This window comes from Heterodontus francisci, chromosome 30 (genome assembly GCF_036365525.1).
Source record: "Heterodontus francisci isolate sHetFra1 chromosome 30, sHetFra1.hap1, whole genome shotgun sequence".
Taxonomy (NCBI): Eukaryota; Metazoa; Chordata; class Chondrichthyes; order Heterodontiformes; family Heterodontidae; genus Heterodontus; species Heterodontus francisci.
This window is the reverse complement of record NC_090400.1, coordinates 48,033,334-48,053,397: the sequence shown is the minus strand read 5'-3', so window position 1 is coordinate 48,053,397 and position 20,064 is coordinate 48,033,334. Positions and strand designations below refer to the sequence as shown.

General features: G+C 43.1%; 1 protein-coding gene across 4 annotated transcripts in view; it reads left to right on the top strand.

Annotated features, from left to right (window-relative positions):
- akap10 (A kinase (PRKA) anchor protein 10) overlaps positions 1-19,437 on the top strand; it is a 109,834-nt gene extending 90,397 nt beyond the window's left edge. Inside the window, exons 11-16 of one of the 4 annotated variants that reach the window (XM_068010520.1) lie at positions 990-1,099; positions 3,868-3,950; positions 4,642-4,694; positions 12,773-12,868; positions 12,955-12,991; positions 18,707-19,437. In XM_068010520.1, the coding sequence (XP_067866621.1) occupies positions 990-1,099; positions 3,868-3,950; positions 4,642-4,694; positions 12,773-12,868; positions 12,955-12,969 (357 nt within the window). In that variant the 3' untranslated portion in view covers positions 12,970-12,991; positions 18,707-19,437. The other 3 variants (XM_068010521.1, XM_068010522.1, XR_010968783.1) reach the window with 3 other exon arrangements.
- The last annotated feature ends 627 nt before the right edge of the window (positions 19,438-20,064 follow it).

Sequence of the window (20,064 nt, the reverse complement as noted above, 5' to 3'; positions counted from 1 at the left end):
CATTTATTGTTTGGTGTAATATTTAATTGCAGATGACACAAAGCTTGGAAGTATAGTGAACTGTGAAAAGGATATTGATGGACTTTGAGAGGACATAGGCTGCTGGAATAGGTGAACACGTGGCAGATGAAATTTAATGCAGAGAAGTACACAGTGACAGATTTTCCTAGGAAGAACGAGGAGCGACAGTATGAATTAATGGGTATAATTATAAAGGGGATGTAGGAACAGAGACGCATGAGGGTATATGTGCACAAAATAGGGCAGGTTGTGAAAGTGGTTAAAAAGGCACTTGGGATCCTGGGATTTATAAATCGATGCATAGAGTACGAAAGTAAGGAAGTTATGATGAAACACTGGTTCTACCTCACTTGGAGTATTATGTTCAATTCTGGGCACCGCACTTTAGGAAGAATGTGAGGGTGCAGAAAAGATTTTTGAGAGTGGTTCCCGGGATGAGCTACTTCAGTTGCATGGATAGCTTGGTGAAGCTGGGCTGTTCTTTGAAAAGAGAAAGTTAAAGGGAGATTTGATAGAGATGTTTAAAATCATGAGTGGTCTGGACAGAGCAGATAAGGAGAAATTGTTCCCATTGGCAGAGGGGTCAAGAACCAGAGGACACCAATTTAAGGAATGGCAAATGAACCAAAGGTGACATGAGAAAAACCTTTCTTACGCAGCCAGTGGTTGCGATCTGGAATGCACTGCCTGAAGGGGTGTTGGAGGCAGATTCAATCATGGCCTTCAAAAGGGAATTGAAAGCACCCGAAGGGAAAAGAATTTGTAGGGCTACAAGGAAAGGGAATGGGACTAGCTAAATTGTTCTTGCGGAAAGCCGGCATGGGCTTGACCGGCTGAATAGCCTCCTTCTTTGCTGCAACCATTCTGATTGTATGATTTCTCTTGAGCCACCTTGACTAGAGTAAATGTCAAGCAGTATAACTTTGTTTTTGTGTCAACATTGATGGTAACCTCTTTTTTAAAAATAGCACAGCGTCAGAAAGGCCACAGTAAAAATCTTGAAAAACTTTGATGAAGCAATAGTAGTTGATGCTGCAAGCCTAGAACCGGAATCTTTATATCACAGGACTTTTGCGGGGTGAGTCATAACAACTACTGGAAATATTTAGGCTGAGCAGCTCATGTTCTGCCATCTTCTTGTCACTGAATACTTGCTAAATTCAAAATAAGGCATGATAGAAAAACTGGTAGAGACAGTAATGAGGGCCAGAGTTGTCTCCTGGACTAGTTTCGATCGCTGAACTGATCAGAAAGGAATTTTCAGGATTATATTTTCCTAATTGGCTTGTTTTTTTTCTGTGCCTCCCAGGAGATTACATGGTACCAGGTGGGTGGGAGAGTACATTTATTGTGCACAAGACGTCTCATTTATGTGGGGCAGGCCAGATGGACCAGTAGATCTTTTTTTGTCTGTCATAACAGCTGACCAGAGAAAATATGGGTGAAAAAACACTTACAAAACCCTACATATCATTTTTAAAGTCTCTAAAACGGTAACGATGTGACCATAGAGCCAGAGTAAAATTACAGCACAGCAGGAGGCCATTCAGCCCATTGTGTCTGTGCCGGCTGAAAAAACTAGCCGCCCAATCTAATCGCACCTCGAGCACTTGGTCCATAGCCTTATAGGTTACAGCACTTCAGGTGCATGTCCAGATACCTTTTAAAAGAATTGAGGGTTTCTGCCTCCACCACCATTGCTGGCAGTGAATTACAGACACCCACCACCCTCTGGGTGACAAAGTCTTTCCTCGTGTCCCTTCTAATCCTTCCACCAATCTGTGCCCCCTGGTAATTGACCTCTCTGCTAGGGGAAACCGGTCCTTCCAGGCTACTCTATCTAGGCCCCTCATAACTTTGTATACCTCTATTAAGTTACCCCTCAGCCTTCTCTGTTCTAAGGAAAACAACCCTAGCCTATCCAATCTTTCCGCACAGCTGCAACTTTCAAGCCCTGGTAACATTCTTGTAAATCTCCTCTGTACTCTCTCCAGAGCAATTATATTCTTTCTGTAATGCGTTGACCAGAACTGTATGCAATACTCCAGCTGCGGCCTAACCAACGTTTTATACAGTTCCAGCATTATATCCCTGCTTTTGTATTCTATACCTCGGCCAATAAAGGGAAACATTCCATATGCCTTCTTCACTACTCTATTTACCTGTCCTGCCACCTTCAGGGACCTGTGGACATGCACTCCGAGGTCTCTTACTTCTTCTACCCCTCTCAATATCCTCCTGTTTATTGTGCATCCCTTTGCTTTATTTGCCCTCCCCAAATGCATATCTCACACTTCTCTGGATTGAATTCCAGTTGCCACTTTTCCACCACTCAACCAAACCATTGATATCATTCTGGAGTCATACAGCACAGAAACAGACCCTTCAGCCCATCATGAAAGTCATGATAGTTTACGGCTATCCTCTTCAGTATCACTACATGGCCAATTTTTGTGTCATCAGCAAATTTCCCAATCATGCCTCCTACATTTAAGTCCAAAGCATTAATATGTACTACAAACAGCAAGGGACCCAACACTGAGCCCTGTGGAACGCCACTGGAAACCACTTTCCATTCGCAAAAACATCCGTCAACTGCTACCCTTTGTTTCCTGTCACTGAGCCAATTTTGGATCCAACCTGCCACATTCCCCTGTATCCCATGGGCTTTCATTTAACTGACCAGTCTGCCATGTGGGACCTTGTCAGATGCCTTACTAAATTCCACATAGACCATATCCACTGCACTCCCCTCATCAGTCCTCCATGTTACTTCCTCAAAAAACTCAACCAAGTTACTAAGACATGACCTTCCCTTAACAAATCCATGCTGACTATCCCTGATTAATCCATGCCTTTCTAAGTGGCAGTTTATCCTGCCCCTCAGAATTGATTCTAATAATTTACCCTCCACCGAGGTCAGACTGACCGGCTATAATTATTTGGCCTATCCCTCACACCCTTTTTAAACAATGGTACAAAGTTCGCAGACCTGCAATCCTTTGGTACCTCGCCTGTATCTATTGAGGATTTGAAGATGATCCTCAGTGCATCTGCTATTACCTCCCTAGCTTCCTTTAACAACCTGGGATGCAGTCCATCTGGCCCTGGCGATTTATCCATTTCAAGGATGTCAGACCCCCTAGTACTTCCCCTCTCGTTATGCTTATCGTATCTAATATTTCACACTCCTCTTTTACTACAAGGCTGGCTGAACAGTCTTGTTTTTTTAAAATCTCTTAATTTGAATAACTAATTTTGAATTCATTTGTTGTCTAATTAGTCAGACTATTTTGAACCAACAACTGTAATCTGCAAAGTTATTCCACTCTGAAGTTTCTGTTACATTACAGCAACTCATGCTTGAACTTGAAATCATGTTTTACAAAGCCCTTGATAAAGTGGATCTTATTGCTGCAAATTGCCTACAGTTAGATTCTTGGGTTTCATTCAGATGCATCTTAGTTCTGTTGCATTAACAGTAGTTAGCTTTAAATATGAACAAACAGTTGGATCCAGATGTTGTCAGGTACACATTTCTACAAAATCATAAGCAGCTTTATCAATTTTATCTGTCCTTTATATGGTTCAGAACATTTATTAATTTGGGTCACTTTTAACTTTCCCACCAGACATAACAAAGGTCATGTGTTTCTCATATATTCGTTCCTTCAGTTTGCACTTAGACTGACTCATCTTCCAGGGACTCCCAGTTCTAGTAGCGAACTGAGTGTCATCCAGACTCCCGCACCATTAACCTCTAACACAAAAATTAAGTGCCAAAACTAAATTGTCGTAACAAGTTTATGTCAATTGTGTCTGAATGCTGCTTGATTTATTTGGTAGACGAATGACATTTGGGAAGATAAATGAGCTTGGCCAGTTTATAAGAGAATCTGAACCAGAGCCGGATGTGAAAAAATCAAAAGGTAAGTGTTTACCTGAGTTGTTTTTACTTGAGAAATCTCGTACCTGTTTTTCAGTCATTGACTCAGTATCTGTTTTTGTCTAAATTATACTCCAGTGACATGCCTTGGGACATTTCACTACATTAAAGGCACTATATAAATGTAAGTTATTGTTGGTATTCCTCAGATCTGCTTTTTGGAAACCTTGTGCATATTTGCAGTCTAGCAGCATGCTAGGCGCAACAATTCACAAATGCCATGGCCTAACAAATAACCTGTTCTATGTATTGTGCAAGAAGGCCTGAGAAGAAGGAAAGAAATGAACAAATAGAGACAAAAAATATCGAAAAATGAACTTTGTTAATGATCACAACCCCTAAGCCAACCAAAATTGCCTTTTGCTTATTCCTCCTCTTCCCCAGTGCTTTCCCTTGGACTGTTGTTTTCCCTTGACACAGCTGGTGTGGATTAAAGGCTCACCCAGTGGATCATTGCAGTTAGCAGTCTGTGTAACAGTTGCTGGCATCAGCAACTGTGCCAAATGGAACACAAAAAAAGAGCATCATTACTGTTTTAACATGCTAACCGTCAACTTACCAGGTCATAAACTGAGGGTTGTGTTGTCATTCTGGAAACTCTATAGTAATGAAGTATTTTGCTCACTCGTACTCAAAGTGCACTTGTAATTCTATTTTTATATTGTATCAAACAGGTTCCATGTTTTCACAGGCAATGAAGAAGTGGGTACAGGGGAGCACGGATGAGGTAAATTTTGAGACTGATTTATTTTAAAGTAAAAAAAGTTTTAAAATTGGCCCAATCTCTACTTTGAAGCATCAGAACTTGTAATTTTGCAAATAAGTTCTCATCTGTATTGGACTACTTAAGGTGATGGTAAAGTGTCTCAAGATTAATACTTTTTGCAGATCCAATGACTAATTTTGAATCAGCAGCCTCTTCCTCATCCCTCACACAGTGTACGTTGTTCCAGCAGAATTCAATCCTCACACCAGAGCATGTGATAAACACCAAATGATTTTCATTGACAGTAATATAATCATACTGATAAGCTGATGTGGATGTGAGCTTTGTGCTTTGTCTGATTTTCTCTTCCATTTTAAAAATAGGGAAAATCTCCTAAATCCATGAGTGCAGATTTGGGAATCAAAATAATCTGAATTACGAGCAGCCCCATAATGTGACCACACAGTGCTGCATTAAAGAGTTTGGGCTGCAGCATCTACTTTAACTGCATAGTCAGACAAGCCAAATATGACAAGCAAACCAGTATGGTCTACATAGGTGAAATGATCATTTACAAACATGGGAGTAGCAGTACATGCAGTGAATTCAATAAGGATCAATAAATATGTTGGGTTTTTTATCATTTGTGCCACATTTGCGGTATGAATTTAATCAGTCCTAGTCTCTAGCTGTCCAGTGAGATGCGATGACCTCTACCGACAAAGGCAACCCGTGGCGCCCAATCTCTACGCCAATTGAGCTGGACTTATAACCCGTAACTGCTGCCTTCCGTGTTGTTTTGGTCGCTGTGAGCCGACTATGGAGTGACCTCTCCATGGTGCATGCCTGGGCAGATGTATGGAGGTTGTGAGTTGCCCAAGCGTCAAAACCCCCCTCTCGGCCTTCCTGGTGGGGTCCAAAGGAGTGCAGAGCATGACGTTTGGCGCCGGTATGCTACCACCCGGGCAGCCCTGGTCAGTAAGGTTCTGTCCCGCCACAGTCCACCTGCTTCAATGGGTGCTTGGAGCTCAAGGTCATTGCCCGACAAGTGGACTGTAACACCACACCAAACAGCACGACCAAAAAAGGAAAGAAGGTACCAGCCCTTCGTTTTGCAAGCTGAAACGTCAGAACTATGTGTCCTGGCCTGTCGGAAGACCTTACACAAATCAACGATTCTCGGAAGACCGCCATCATTAACAACAAGCTCAGTAGGCTCAATGTGGACATTGCCGCACTTCAGGAGACACGCCTCCCTGCGAGCGGATCTCTAAGAGAGCAAGACTACACCTTCTGGCAGGGTAGGGATCCCGAAGAACCAAGACAGCATGGAGTGGGCTTCGCCATCAGAAACTCTTTGCTCAGCATGATAGAGCCACCCTCAAATGGCTCGGAACACATACTGTCCATCCGACTGTTCACCGCTTCTGGTCCAGTACACCTACTCAGCATCTATGCTCCAACACTCTGCTCCCTACCTGAAGTTAAAGACCAGTTCTACGAGGAACTCCATAATATTAGTAGCATCCCCAACACCGAACACCTATTCCTGCTGGGGGACTTTAATGCCAGGGTTGGGGCTGACCATGCATGACTCATGGCCCTCCTGCCTTGGGCACTATGGCATTGGAAGGATGAATGAGAATGGACAGAGACTGCTTGAGTTGTGTACCTATCACAACCTCTGCATCACCAACTCGTTCTTTCACACTAAACCCTGTCACTAGGTTTCTTGGCGGCACCCAAGATCACGTCGTTGGCACCAGCTGGACCTCATCGTCACAAGGTGAGCCTCTTTAAACAGCGTTCAAATCACATACAGCTTCCACAGTGCTGACTGCGACACCGACCACTCCCTGGTGTGCAGCAAGGTTAGACTCAAACCAAAGAAGCTGCATCATTCAAGCAGAAGGACCACCCCTGCATCAACACTAGCAGAATTTCTCATCCACAGCTGTTACATAAGTTTCTAAATTCACTTGAAAAAGCCCTTCAAAACACTCCCATAGGGGATGAGAGACCAAGTGGGCCCACATCAGAGACCAAACGTGTGAAGCGGAATGCAGACTGGTTTCAATCTCACTTTGAAGAGCTGGAACCTGTCATAGCCGCTAAGCGCATTGCAAAGCTGAACTACAAGAAAGCCCCCAGCGAGTTAACATCCGTAGCACTTAAAGCAGCCAGACGTGCTGCACAAAGAACAGCCAGGCGCTGCGCAAATGACTACTGGCAACACCTATGCAGTCATATTCAGCTGGCCTCTGACACCAGAAACATCAGAGGAATGTATGATGGCATTAAGAGAGCTTTTGGGCCAACCATCAAGAAGATCGCCCCCCCCCCCCCCCCCCCCACTCAAATCTAAATCAGGGGACACAATCACTGACCAACGCAAGCAAATGGACCGCTGGGTGGAGCACTACCTGTACTCCAGGGAAAATGTCACTGAGACCGCCCTCAATGCAGCCCAGTCTCTGCCAGTCATGGATGAGTTGGACGAACAGCCAACTAAATCGGAACTCAGTGATGCCATTGATTCTCTAGCCAGCAGAAAAGCCCCTGGGAAGGACAGCATTACCCCTGAAATAATCAAGAGTGCCAAGCCTGCTATACTTCCAGCACTGTACGAACTGCTTTGCCTGTGCTGGGACGAGGGAGCAGTGTCTACCCTGAGGCACAGTGTGGCTTTCGAGCAGAGAGATCCACCATTGACATGCTGTTCTCCCTTCGCCAGCTACAGGAGAAATGCAATGAACAACAGATGCCCCTCTAAGTTGCTTTCATCGGTCTCACCAAAGCCTTTGACCTCGTCAGCAGATGTGGTCTCTTCAGACTACTAGAAAAGATCGGATGTCCACCAAAGCTACTAAGTATCATCACCTCATTCCATGACAATATGAAAGGCACAATTCAGCATAGCGGCGCCTCATCAGACCCCTTTCCTATCCTGAGTGGTGTGAAACAGGGCTGTATTCTCGCACCTACACTGTTTGGGATTTTCTTTTCCCTGCTGCTCTCACATGTGTTCAAGTCTTCAGAAGAAGGAATTTTCCTCCACACAAGATCAGGTGGCAGGTTGTTCAATCTTGCCCGTCTAAGAGCGACGACCAAAGTACGGAAGGTCCTCATCAGTGAACTCCTCTTTGCTGACGATGCTGCATTAACATCCCACACAGAAGAGTGTCTGCAGAGACTCATCGACAGGTTTGCGTCTGCCTGCAACGAATTGGGCCTAACCATCAGCCTCAAGAAAACGAACATCATGGGACAGGACGTCAGAAATGCTCCATCCATCAACTTCCACGCTCTGGAAGTGGTTGAAGAGTTCACCTACCTAGGCTCAACTAATACCAGAAAGCTGTGTCTCGATGCAGAAATCAACAAGCGCATGGTAAAGGCGTCCGCTGCTATGTCCAGACTGGCCAAGAGAGTGGGAAAATTGCGCACTGACACGGAACACAAAAGTCCGAGTGTATCAAACCTGTGTCCTCAGTACCTTGCTCTATGGCAGCGATGCCTGGAGAATGTATGTCGGCCAAGATCGACATCTCAATTCATTCCATCTTCGCTGCCTCCAGAGAATCCTTGGCATCAGATGGCAGGACCGTATCTCCAACACAGAAGTCCTCGAGGCGGCCAACATCCCCAGCATATACACTCTACTGAGCCAGCGGCACTTGAGATGGCTTGAACTTGTGAGCCGCATGGCAGATGGCAGGATCCCCAAGGGCACATTGTACAGCGAGCTCGTCACAGGTATCAGACCCACCGGCCGTCCATGTCTCCGCTTTAAAACGTCTGCAACCGCGACATGAAGTCCTGTGACATTGATCACAAGTCGTGGGAGTCAGTTGCCAGCGATCGCCAGAGCTGGCGGGCAGCCATAAAGGCGGGGCTAAAGTGTGGCGCGTCGAAGAGACTTGGCAGTTGGTAGGAAAAAAGTCAGAAGCGCAAGGAGAGAGCCAACTGTGTAACAGCCCCGACAACCAATTTTATCTGCAGCACCTGTGGAAGAGCCTGTCACTCTAGAATTGGCCTTTATAGCCACTCCAGGCGCTGCTTCACAAACCACTGACCACCTCCAGGCGCTTACCCATTGTCTCTCGAGACAAGGAGGCCAAAGAAGAAGTATCTAGCAGGAGAAAATTGAGAGGATTTTCAAACGTGATTGGTATTTCCTGTATTTTTATGAACAATGCCAGAATTAACCAGTACCATATTTATTTAGGACCACATTTAACACAGAACAGCCATGATCTCGATCTGCTATTCACATTTAATATCAGGGTTATATGTTTTCCACGTTTTCATAAAATCTCACCTTTATTCTGTGTTTTGCATCTACCCCCCCTCAATATTTCACTTCTCCTGCCTTGCATTGCCCTCCTCTCCCACCCCTGAGGTGCTTTGAGACGATGTATATGAAAGATGTCGTCTAAATGCAATGTTTTTGTATTAAGTTATGATTTTTTTTTTGCAAATTGTGCCCTAGTCGCTTCTTTAACTCTGATTTAATGAATTTCCTCTTCCCAACTGTGAACTAATAGCTGAAAAAATCTCTCTGTAAATGTCCAATGCTGGTTATTACAAAAATAAAATTTGGATCATTTAGAGAAGAAATGAATTAGGATCTTTATTCTGCCTCTGTACTCCACATCCACCAAAAAATATGATGTCCTCTACACTTGTACTTGGAGACGCAACTCTACCCTGCTCAACCTGCGCATGTGCAGAGGACTGCCATCTCGGTGGATGCTTGGATAGGAATCATGGTGGGTAACTTTCTCTAGATAGAATAAATAGCATTTTCTATGTGGAGAAAAGAAAGAATTTGCGCTTGAGGTATCTTATGTTTCCCAAAGCACTTTGCATCCAATGAATTACTTTGTGTAGTTGCTGTTATTATGTGGGTAAACACAGAAGCTATTATGTGCACAGCAACATCCCTCAAACAGCAATTAGATGAATGATCGTTAAACCTGTTTTTGTGCTGTTGGTTGAGGGAGAAATGTTGGCCAGGATGCTGGGAGAACTCCTTGTTGTGGGATCTTTTGCCATCAACCTGAATCACATGAACAGAGGAAATGGGCGAGGTACTTGGAGCCAGAGGAAATGGGCGAGGTACTAAATGAGTACTTTGCATCAGTATTCACCAAAGAGAAGGACTTGGTGGATGATGAGTCGAGGGAAGGGAGTGTAAATAGTCTGGGTCATGTCGTTGTCAAAAAGGAGGAGGTGTTGGGCGTCTTGCACAGCATTAAGGTAGATAAGTCCCCAGGGCCTGATGGGATCTACCCCAGAATACTGTGGGAGGCAAGGGAGGAAATTGCTGGGGCCTAGACAGAAATCTTTGTATCCTCATTGGCTACAGGTGAGGTCTCGGAGGACTGGAGAATAGCCAATGTTGTTCCTTTGTTTAAGAAGGGTAGCAAGGATAATCCAGGAAATTATAGGCCGGTGAGCCTTACGTCTGTGGAAGGGAAATTATTAGAGAGGATTCTTCGGGACAGGATTTACTCCCATTTGGAAACAAATGAACTTATTAGCGAGAGGCAGCATGGTTTTGTGAAGGGGAGGTCATGTCTCTCTAACTTGATTGAGTTTTTTGAGGAAGTAACGAAGATGATTGATGAAGGAAGGGCAGTGGATGTTGTCTATATGGACATCAGTAAAGCCTTTGACTAGGTCCCTCATGGCAGACTGGTACAAAAGGTGAAGGCACACGGGATCAGAGGTGAGCTGGCAAGTTGGGTGCAGAACTGTCTCGGTCATAGAAGACAGAGGGTAGCAGTGGAAGGGTGCTTTTCTGAATGGAGGGCTGTGACTAGTGGTGTTCCGCAGGGATCAGTGCTGGGACCTTTGCTGTTTGTAGTATATATAAATGATTTGGAGGAAAATGTAGCTGGTCTGATTAGTAAGTTTGCGGACAACACAAAGGCTGGTTGAGTTGCGGATAGTGATGAGGATTGTCAGAGGATACAGCAGGATATAGGTCGGTTGGAGAAATGGCAGATGGAGTTTAATCCGGACAAATGTGAGGTAATGCATTTTGGAAGATCTAATACAGCTGGGAAGTATACAGAAAATGGCAGAACCCTTAGGAGTATTGACAGGCAGAGAGATCTGGGCGTACAGGTCCACAGGTCACTGAAAGTGGCAACGCATGTGGATAAGGTAGTCAAGAAGGCATTCGGCATGCTTGCCTTCATCGGTCGGGGCATAGAGTATAAAAATTGGCAAGTCATGTTGCAGCTGTACAGAACCTTAGTTAGGCCACACTTAGAATATTGCATGCAATTCTGGTCACCACGCTACCAGAAGGACGTGGAGGCTTTGGAGAGGGTACAGAAGAGGTTTACCAGGATGTTGCCTGGTCTGGAGGGCATTAGCTATGAGGAGAGGTTGGATAAATTCGGATTGTTTTCACTGGAACGACGGAGGTGGAGGGGCAACATGATAGAGGTTTACAAAGTTATGAGTGGCATGGACAGAGTGGATAGTCAGAAGCTTTTTCCCAGGGTGGAAGAGTCAGTTACCAGGGGACATAGGTTTAAGGTGCGAAGAGCAAAGTTTAGAGGGGATGTGCGAGGCACGTTCTTTACACAGAGGGTGGTGAGTGCCTGGAACTTGCTGCCTTGGGAGGTGGTGGAAGCAGGTACGATAGCGACGTTTTAAGAGGCATCTTGACAAATACATGAATAGGATGGGAATAGAGGGATACGGTCCCCGGAAGTGCAGAAGGTTTTAGTTTAGACAGGCATCAAGATCGGCGCAGGCTTGGAGGGCCGAATGGCCTGTTCCTGTGCTGTACTGTTCTTTTGTTCTTTGAACAGTTGAACTGACAAGGCCTTAGTTTAATGTCTCATTCAAAGGGTGACACTTCTGATATAGAATTCCCCCAATACTGCACTGAAGTATTAATCTAGATTGTGCTGGAGTGGGGCTAGAACACCCAAATTTCTGACTCTTGAGTTGAGTGCTACCAATTGTGCCAAGTGGGACACTTTAAAGGAACCGATGTCTTTGTGGACAAACTGATGTGGGAGGTGAGGTGATATTCCATTGTGTGGGTGGGAGAGAGATTCTGTTGATGCATTCTCGTTTGTTGTAGTGGCCATACATGCATTCAATCGCTGTTTATCCTGTTCTGAATAAATAGGGTTTTAGAAAATAGGAAGGTATAGGACCGGGCAAGTCTTTGCAATCCAATAGGCTGTTCCCAGAATCTAATAGCTTTTAATCACCCGAGCTCTCTAATAGTGATCCAATTTCTTTTCACACCAACTATTCCCTGGACAGCCCATTCCATACATTCTCCACCCTTTTTACAAAGTAATTAAATGTGAACTGTCCCTGAACCTTCCACTTATCTAAACTTTTTCAGTGCTTCCTGATTCTAAAGTGTATCAATCTTAAATATATTATCAGGGTTCAATTTATCTTTCCCTTCAGAATCTTGACTACGTAGTCAATATCTTCTCCCAACCTTCTGATTTACAAAGCAAACAATCCCAGATTTATTAAACTCTCCTCATTGCTCAGATATCTTGATTTGTATGGTGATCAGAACTGTACATTGTACTAAAGATGTAGCTTTGTATCAGTGACTTTTACAGACCCAGTCAGACCTCCTAGGCTATGTGCTTTGTCATTTTGATTATACATCTCAAGATCCAGTTAGATTTCCTTATCTGCACTGTGTGCAATGTTAGTGGCTTGTCCCAACTCTCCGCCCCCACCACAACCCCCAAGGTTCCTCCTTTGTGTTATCTCGTAGTCTAGAGTAAGTTAGTTTACACTCCAGCCCCTCATACAATACAGCATGTGTTCAGGGCAGAGTAAAGCTCCCTTACCAGCATTCCCAGGTCAGCAACAACATGTGTTAGATATGGATACGCCCTCTATTCTGGCCCATTTTAATGCTGCAGGGCAACGGTATCTAATTCCCCTCAATTGTGCAATGTTTCAGATCCAGGTGGCCATGAGGAGTATGTCACAAAGGAAGAAAGTAGAGAAATAATTGGGTTATCCTGAACAGTAGTTTTTCTACTCATCTAGTCACACAACAATGTGGGACTGTGAAATTGTTTCTGTTTTAGGCCCAGGAGGAGATGGCATGGAAGATCGCCAAGATGATTGTCAATGACGTAATACAACAAGCACAAAGTGAGCCACTCATTGTGAAGTCCACAAAGGTAATAAATTGGTGCTGCTGAAACAGTGCATCTTTAACAGTGTTACCATTAAGAACTCCTGAAATAATGTGTTGTGTTGTTCACAGTGGACCAGAATGTAAAGGAAACATTTGTGTCTCTTAGGTAAGTGGTTATTTTTCACCTGTATAAGAGAATTTGAAATGACAACAAATAACAAACATTAAATGGTTTGTAAATTTTAGGCAGTTAGGGTAATAGAAACATAGAAAATAGGAGCAGGAGTAGGTGAAAGCTACATGGCAGTGGTGGACTGGTCCTTCAAGAAAGCACTGGGACATTGTCCCATGGGAAGGTCACTTCTCTCGATCTTTTTCTTTTTTCTTTTCTTTTTCTTGCTTTCGCTCTGTCTCGCTGGCTTTCACACACACTCTGCATGCTCACCTGCTCCCTGTTTTTTACTTCCCTATCTCCAATTCTCTCCATTTTCCCCCCATACAAAAGCAAAATACTGTGGATGCTGGAACTCTAAAATAAAAACAGAAAAATACTTGAAATAATAAACAGGAGAGCAAGCATCTGTGGAGAGAGAAAGAGTTAACCTTTCAGGTCAGTGACCTTTCATCAGAACCAGAAAATGATAAAAATTTAACGATTTTAAACAAGTACAGAGGCAGAGAAAAGAGGGCGAGGGGAAAGAACAAAAGGGGAAGGTCTGTGACCGGGTAGAAGGCAGGAGAGATTAAATAAGAAACTAAGAAATAGGAGTTAGAAGTGTGCCATAAAGCCCCTGGAGCTAGCTCCGCCATTCAGTAGGATCAAGGCTAATCTTCAACCTCAACTGCACTTCCCAGCCCAATCCATATATTCCTTGATTCCTTTAGAATCCAAAAATCTATTGATCTCTGCCTTGAATATACTCAAGTGCCGAACATCTGCAGCCCTCTGGATAGAAAATTCTGGATTCAAAGCTCTCTCGATGAAGAAATATCTCCTCATCTCAGTCCTAAATGGCCTACCCCTTGTTCTAGATTGCAGTTAGGGGAAACAACCTCTCTGCATCTACCATGTCAAGCCTTCTCAGAATCTTTTATGTTTCAATGACATCACCTCTTATTCTTAACACCAGATTATAAGCCAATTCCATCAATTTTTCCTCACAGGACAATCCTCTTATCCCATGAATCAATCTAGTGAACCTTTATTGTACCCTTGAACATATTAACATTGAAAGGCAGGAAGCATTAGATGCTTTAGCGGGCTTAAAAGTGGATAAATCCCCAGGCCCAGATGAGATGTGTCCCAGGCTGTTGTGTGAGGCAAGGGAGGTGATAGGGGCTCTGACACAAATTTTCAGATCCTCTCTGGCCATGGGAGAGGTGCCAGAGGACTGGAGGACAGCGAATGTGGTACCATTATTCAAGAAAGATAGCAGGAATAGACCAGGTAATTACAGGCCAGTGAGTCTAACATCAGTGGTTGGGAAACTATTGGAAAAAATTCTGAGGGACAGGATTAATCTCCACTTGGAGAGGCACGGAATAATCAGGGATAGTCAGCACGGCTTTGTCAGGGGGAGATAGTGTCTAACTAACTTGATTGAATTTTTCGCGGTGGTGACTAGATGTGTAGATGAGGGTAAAGCAGTTGATGTAGTCTACATGGACTTCAGCAAGGCTTTTGATAAGGTCCCGCATGGGATATTGGTTAAGAAGGTAAGAACCCATGGGATCCAGGGAAATTTGGCAAATTGGATTCAAAATTGGCTTGGTGGCAGGAAACAGAGGGTAATGGTCGAGGGTTGTTTTTGCGAGTGGAAGTCTGTGACCTGTGGTGTACCACAGGGATCGGTGCTGGGGCCCTTGCTGTTTGTAGTGTACATTAATGATTTAGACATGAATATAGGAGGTATGATCGGTAAGTTCGCAGATGACACGAAAATTGGTGTCGTAAATAGTGAGGAGGAAAGCCTTAGATTACAGGATGATATAGATGGGCTGGTAAGATGGGCGGAGCTGTGGCAAATGGAATTTAATCCTGAGAAGTGTGAGGTGATGCATTTTGGGAGGGCTAACAAGACTAGGGAATATACAATGGATGGTAGGACCCTAGGAAGTACAGAGGGTCTGAGGGACCTTGGTGTACTTGTCCATAGATCACTGAAGGCAACAGCACAGGTAGATAAGGTGGTTAGGAAGGCATATGGGATACTTGCCTTTATTAGCCGAGGCATAGAATAATAGCAGGGAGGTTATGATGGAGCTGTATAAAACGCTAGTTAGGCCACAGCTGGAGTATTGTGTACAGTTCTGAGCACCACACTATAGGAAAGATGTGATTGCACTGGAGAGGGTGCAGAGGAGATCCACCAGGATGTTACCTGGGCTGGAGCATTTCAGCTATGAAGAGAGACTGAAAAGGCTAGGGTTGTTTTCCTTAGAGCAGAGAAGGATGAGCGGGGACGTGATTGAGGTATACAAAATTATGAGGGGCATTGATAAGTTAGATAGGAAGAGACTTTTTCCCCTTAGCGGAGGGGTCAATAACCAGCGGGCATAGATTTAAGGTAAGGAGTTTTAGAGGGGATTTGAGGAAATATTTTTTCACCCAGAGGGTGGTTGGAATCTGGAACGCACTGCCTGAAGTGGTGGTAGAGGCAGGAACCCTCACAACATTTAAGTAGTATTTAGATGAGCACTTGAAACGCCATAGCATACAAGGCTACGGGCCAAGTGCTGGAAAATGGGACTAGAATAGTTAGGTGCTTGATGGCCAGCACAGACACGATGGGCTGAAGAGCCTGTTTCTGTGCTGTATAATTCTATGACTCTACCCCCTCTAAGGCAAGTATATTCTTTCTTGTGTAAGGAGACCAAAATGTACACAATACTCCAGGCATTTTGTATATAACACTCAAATCCCTCTGAAACCCCTACAGTCAACATCCTGGAGGTTATCATTGACCAGAAACTGAACTGGAGCAGCCACATAAATATTGTGACAACAAGAACAGGTCAAAGGCTGGGAATTCTACGGCGAGTATCCCACCATCTGCTAATTCCCCTCCAAGTCACACACCATCCTGACTTGGTATTGTGCTGAAAGTGGTAGAACTGACAGAGGCTGATCTGTTGAATGTGGAAACTTGTGGATGGAAGATGAGGCCAGGGATACCCTATCATGGTGCTGATAGTGGGGAAGGGGTGAGAGCAGAAGTGTGGGAAATGGAACAGACACAGTCGAGGGCCCGGTTAACCACGGTTAAAGGGAACCCTCAGTTGAGGAAAAAGAAAAATATATAGAAAGTACTGATATATAAAAAGTGGCATCATGAGAACAGGTGCAACAGAGATGGAGAAACTGGGAGAATGGAATAGAGTCCTTAGAAGAAGCAGAGTGAGAGGGAGTGTAGTCGAGGTAGGTGTGGGAGTAATTGGGCATATAGTGAATATTGATCGATAGCTTGCCCCCAGCAATGGAGATAGAGAAGTGATGGAAGGGAAGAGTCAGAGATGGTCCATGTGAACATGAGGGAAAGGTGGAAATTGGAAGCTAACTTGATGAAATTTTCCAGTTTAGGGGGAGAGCAGGAAATGGCAAAAAATAGTCATCAATATACTGGAAAAAGTGGTGAGGAGGCCTGAAAGGGACTGGAACATCGTTTCCAATTTGTCTCCATTCTGCACAGCAAATAATTACAAATTGAAAACTGCAGCAGATATACAGGCCAAGAGAGAAGGGAGGTGGTGGTGTAGTGGTAATGTCACTGGACTAGTAAGCCAGAACCCAGGCTAATGCTCTGGGGACCTGGGTTTGAATCCCACCATGGCAGATGGTGAAATTTGAATTCAATTAATAAATCTAGAATTAAAAGCTAATCTAATGATGACCATGAAACCATTTTCAATTGTTGTTTTTAAAAAAAAAACCTCATCTGGTTCAGTAATGTTCTTTTCTTTAGGGAAAGAAATCTGCTGTCCTTATTCCTTACATGATCTGATCTGCATGTGACTCCAGACCCACATTCAATGTGGTTGACTCTTAAAATGCCCTCTGAAATGGCCTAGCAAGCCACTCAGTTTAAGGGCAACTAGGGATGGGCAGTAAATGCTGGCCAGCCCAGTGACGCCCACATCCCACAAAAAAAGAATAAAAAAGAATTGTACAGCAGCTGACTTCAGTCATTCAAATCCCCTCTAATGTTATTTTGTATTTTCTTACAAGGGAGCTTTGTTTTATATGAACTACTTATCGAATTATTGGCCAGCATTCAGTAGTAATGAATTATTAATATGCAAGATCAATGATCTCAATATCTCAAGCAGACTAGTAGACATTTGCTTTAGGTTTATGAATAGTTGACTATGTATGTAATATCTCAATGGAACAGTTTTTCCCAATTCATATATAATTTTTGAGAATTTAGTGGATTAATTAGCTCATTCTGAAGAGATGGCACGACCTGTCAAACTGAATTAAGCTGTTGCTTTTGTACAATATGTCTATATTGACTATAATCTTTATGTCCTATATTAATGAAGTTTCTTCTTCAAACCAACTGAAAACCATACCAATGTTGTTTTAAAGGGCTTGATTTATTTTTACTCTGTTTTAAACTTGTGTTTTCTTTGTGTCCAGTATTTCCACATTGGATGAACATGCAACATACAATTTTGCACTTGTTAAATTTGCATTAATTATATACAAAGTACCTAAGAGCGATTCGATACTAAGGTGGTCTGTCCATTTTTGTAAATGAATTTAGAATTTGATATTATGATGACACTGGGTTATATTGGACAGCTTGTGATTGTTTTAAATGTAGGCTGTGTCGATGAATAAGGGGATGTATTGTCTGCTTATTGCTTCATCTCATAAGCTGTGTAAAATGAGAAGCATGAAACAGGCAGAAAAGATCGTGCTAGACAATTCTTGATCTCTCTTTCTGTGGCTGTTGATTATAACAAGTTAAGATTCTTCATACAGCTGTTGTTTTAATACCACACTTCAGCTATTAAATGCTACACCTGCTTTGATAACAGCAATGCAAACAGCACAGCTTGAGCTCAATGGCTGCAGTAGATCTCGAGGATTTCATGTGACTTCTGAAACAGAAAGAGTGAAGCTTGAGCAATCACAAGAGTTACCCAGGGTGCAGAGATCATCATGCAGCCAAAAGATCTGGCACGAATATTTTTTGTTGTTGTTGCAGTACTGTGGTGTTATCTACCATAACTATCTCTCAATCCTGGCAGTCTTCTTTGTTGCATCATGTGACTAGATCAGTGGGTACAACAAGTTATATCGAAGGACCTTGAGTGCATTACATTACCTGTTAGGAAGAGCTCAAAATACAGGAATGGTTTTGTTGTTTATTGATTAATATTTGTACTATATAGTGTATGGAATAGCAAACGGAATGCAACTGCTTACATCTCAATAAAAACATGTCTTGGAGCATTTTCCAGATTGATGGACAAAGAACAGGAAGAAGAGAGAGAAGAGTGTTTAAGAAAGTGCCTTTTTTGTTCTGCATGTATGGTTTGAGAACATTTTGAAGTGATATATTACAATAAAGTTTTGCTGCATTCTAAATGCCACTCCATTGGTTTGTTGCGATCTGTTTTGTCTTTTATCACTTGATTTGACCTGCAGTGAGAGTTCAGACTGCTGGACGGATAAAACTCAGATGGACTAGATGTATAGCTGTTGTGAAAGCACGTGTAGCACTGAACAGCTGTTCCTCTATATCCTGTATATGTTAGATCACAGTTACAATGAAAGTTATCAAACATTTTTCCTTTGTTCCCTGAGGCCAACTTAGCCTTTTGAAAACATCAATGTTGATTGTTGTGTGTGTTTTCTTTGTCCCGATTATAGCTATGACTAAAAGGAAGAAGAATCGGTTCCTATACCCTCCTGTTCGAGCAGCTTCACTTCACGTCCAGCAGAGGCCTCCTCCTTTCTGTTAACACAGCCATGAACAACACTGTACTTTACACAGTCTGATATTACTCCATTGTTTGTATGAAGAAAACTATGCATTCCAGGATCTCCAGCCTCAAGTTGCGCACACGTTTCAACAACTTTAATACCAGTCAGAGCACTGTGAAGGGTTTTCTCATGAAGTTGCTGCATCGAGGTGCAAATCAAAGGATTATAAAGCGCTCTTTAAATCTGGGTTCTGGGTGTATGGTTTGAGAACATTTGAAGTGACTATTATAATAGAGCTTTGCTGTGTTCTAAATGCCACTCCATTGATTTGTTGCAGTCTGTTTTATTGTCAGCCCTTAGATGATACCTTCAGGACTTTTGTTCAAAAAGAAAATCAGCACAGAGTGGGGAAAATATGTACAATTTTTTTGTAAAAGTTTTGGAAAATCTCTCGTGTTTCTAGCTGATATCTGATAAATGGAGGTATTTACTCAGATGCTACCTAATTGTATTGAGATTGAGTATTATCAAAGAAACAAGCAAACAAAGGCTGTGTCTAGGTTTTTGGTACTATGTACCAATTTCTATGTTTTTCGGATGCATAAGTATTCATGTACTTAATCTAAAATCATACCTATTTAATTGTGTTTGATTTAAAATACATATATTATTGAGAATGGTGTGATTTGTGTTTTTCTTCCATTTTTGAGTACATGTGGGAGGGGAGAGATTCTAATCTGTGTGGGCACTATGATTTCAGTCAAGTTAATGGTGGGCTGGTGAACTTTTTGTACAGTGTTGACTCCAACTTGTTGAAAAGCTTCAAGGTGTATGCTGAGATACCAGATTTTCTTCTTGGTAGCAATAGTTATAAACCCAGTGACCACTGCTAATGTTCTCCATTTCTTTCACACCTTTTCTTTCAAATGTGCTTTGTTATTTTAAACAAATCTTACCTCTCTGTTGTGCACTCTCTCTCGTGTGCTCACTCAATCTCATTTGCCCTCTTTCTCCTTTGCTCCCAGGCCCACCCTCTTTCTCACTTGCTCTCAGGCCTGTCCCCTCTCGCTTGCTCTTGATTTAGATATAAGTTTTTGTCAGTTATTTTTCTCATCCTGAGTAAGTTTAAGCATAGATCAGTAGCAGCCGAACTCATGCTCCTATCCAACGGTTCACAGCCTCAATGCCTTGCTGGGTCCTGAACTGAGCTTCAAACTCCATATCCATATCCGTCACTCAAAACTACTTACTTTGACGGCCACACATCATCCACCTTTGCACTTGCCTCACCCCCACTAGTATTG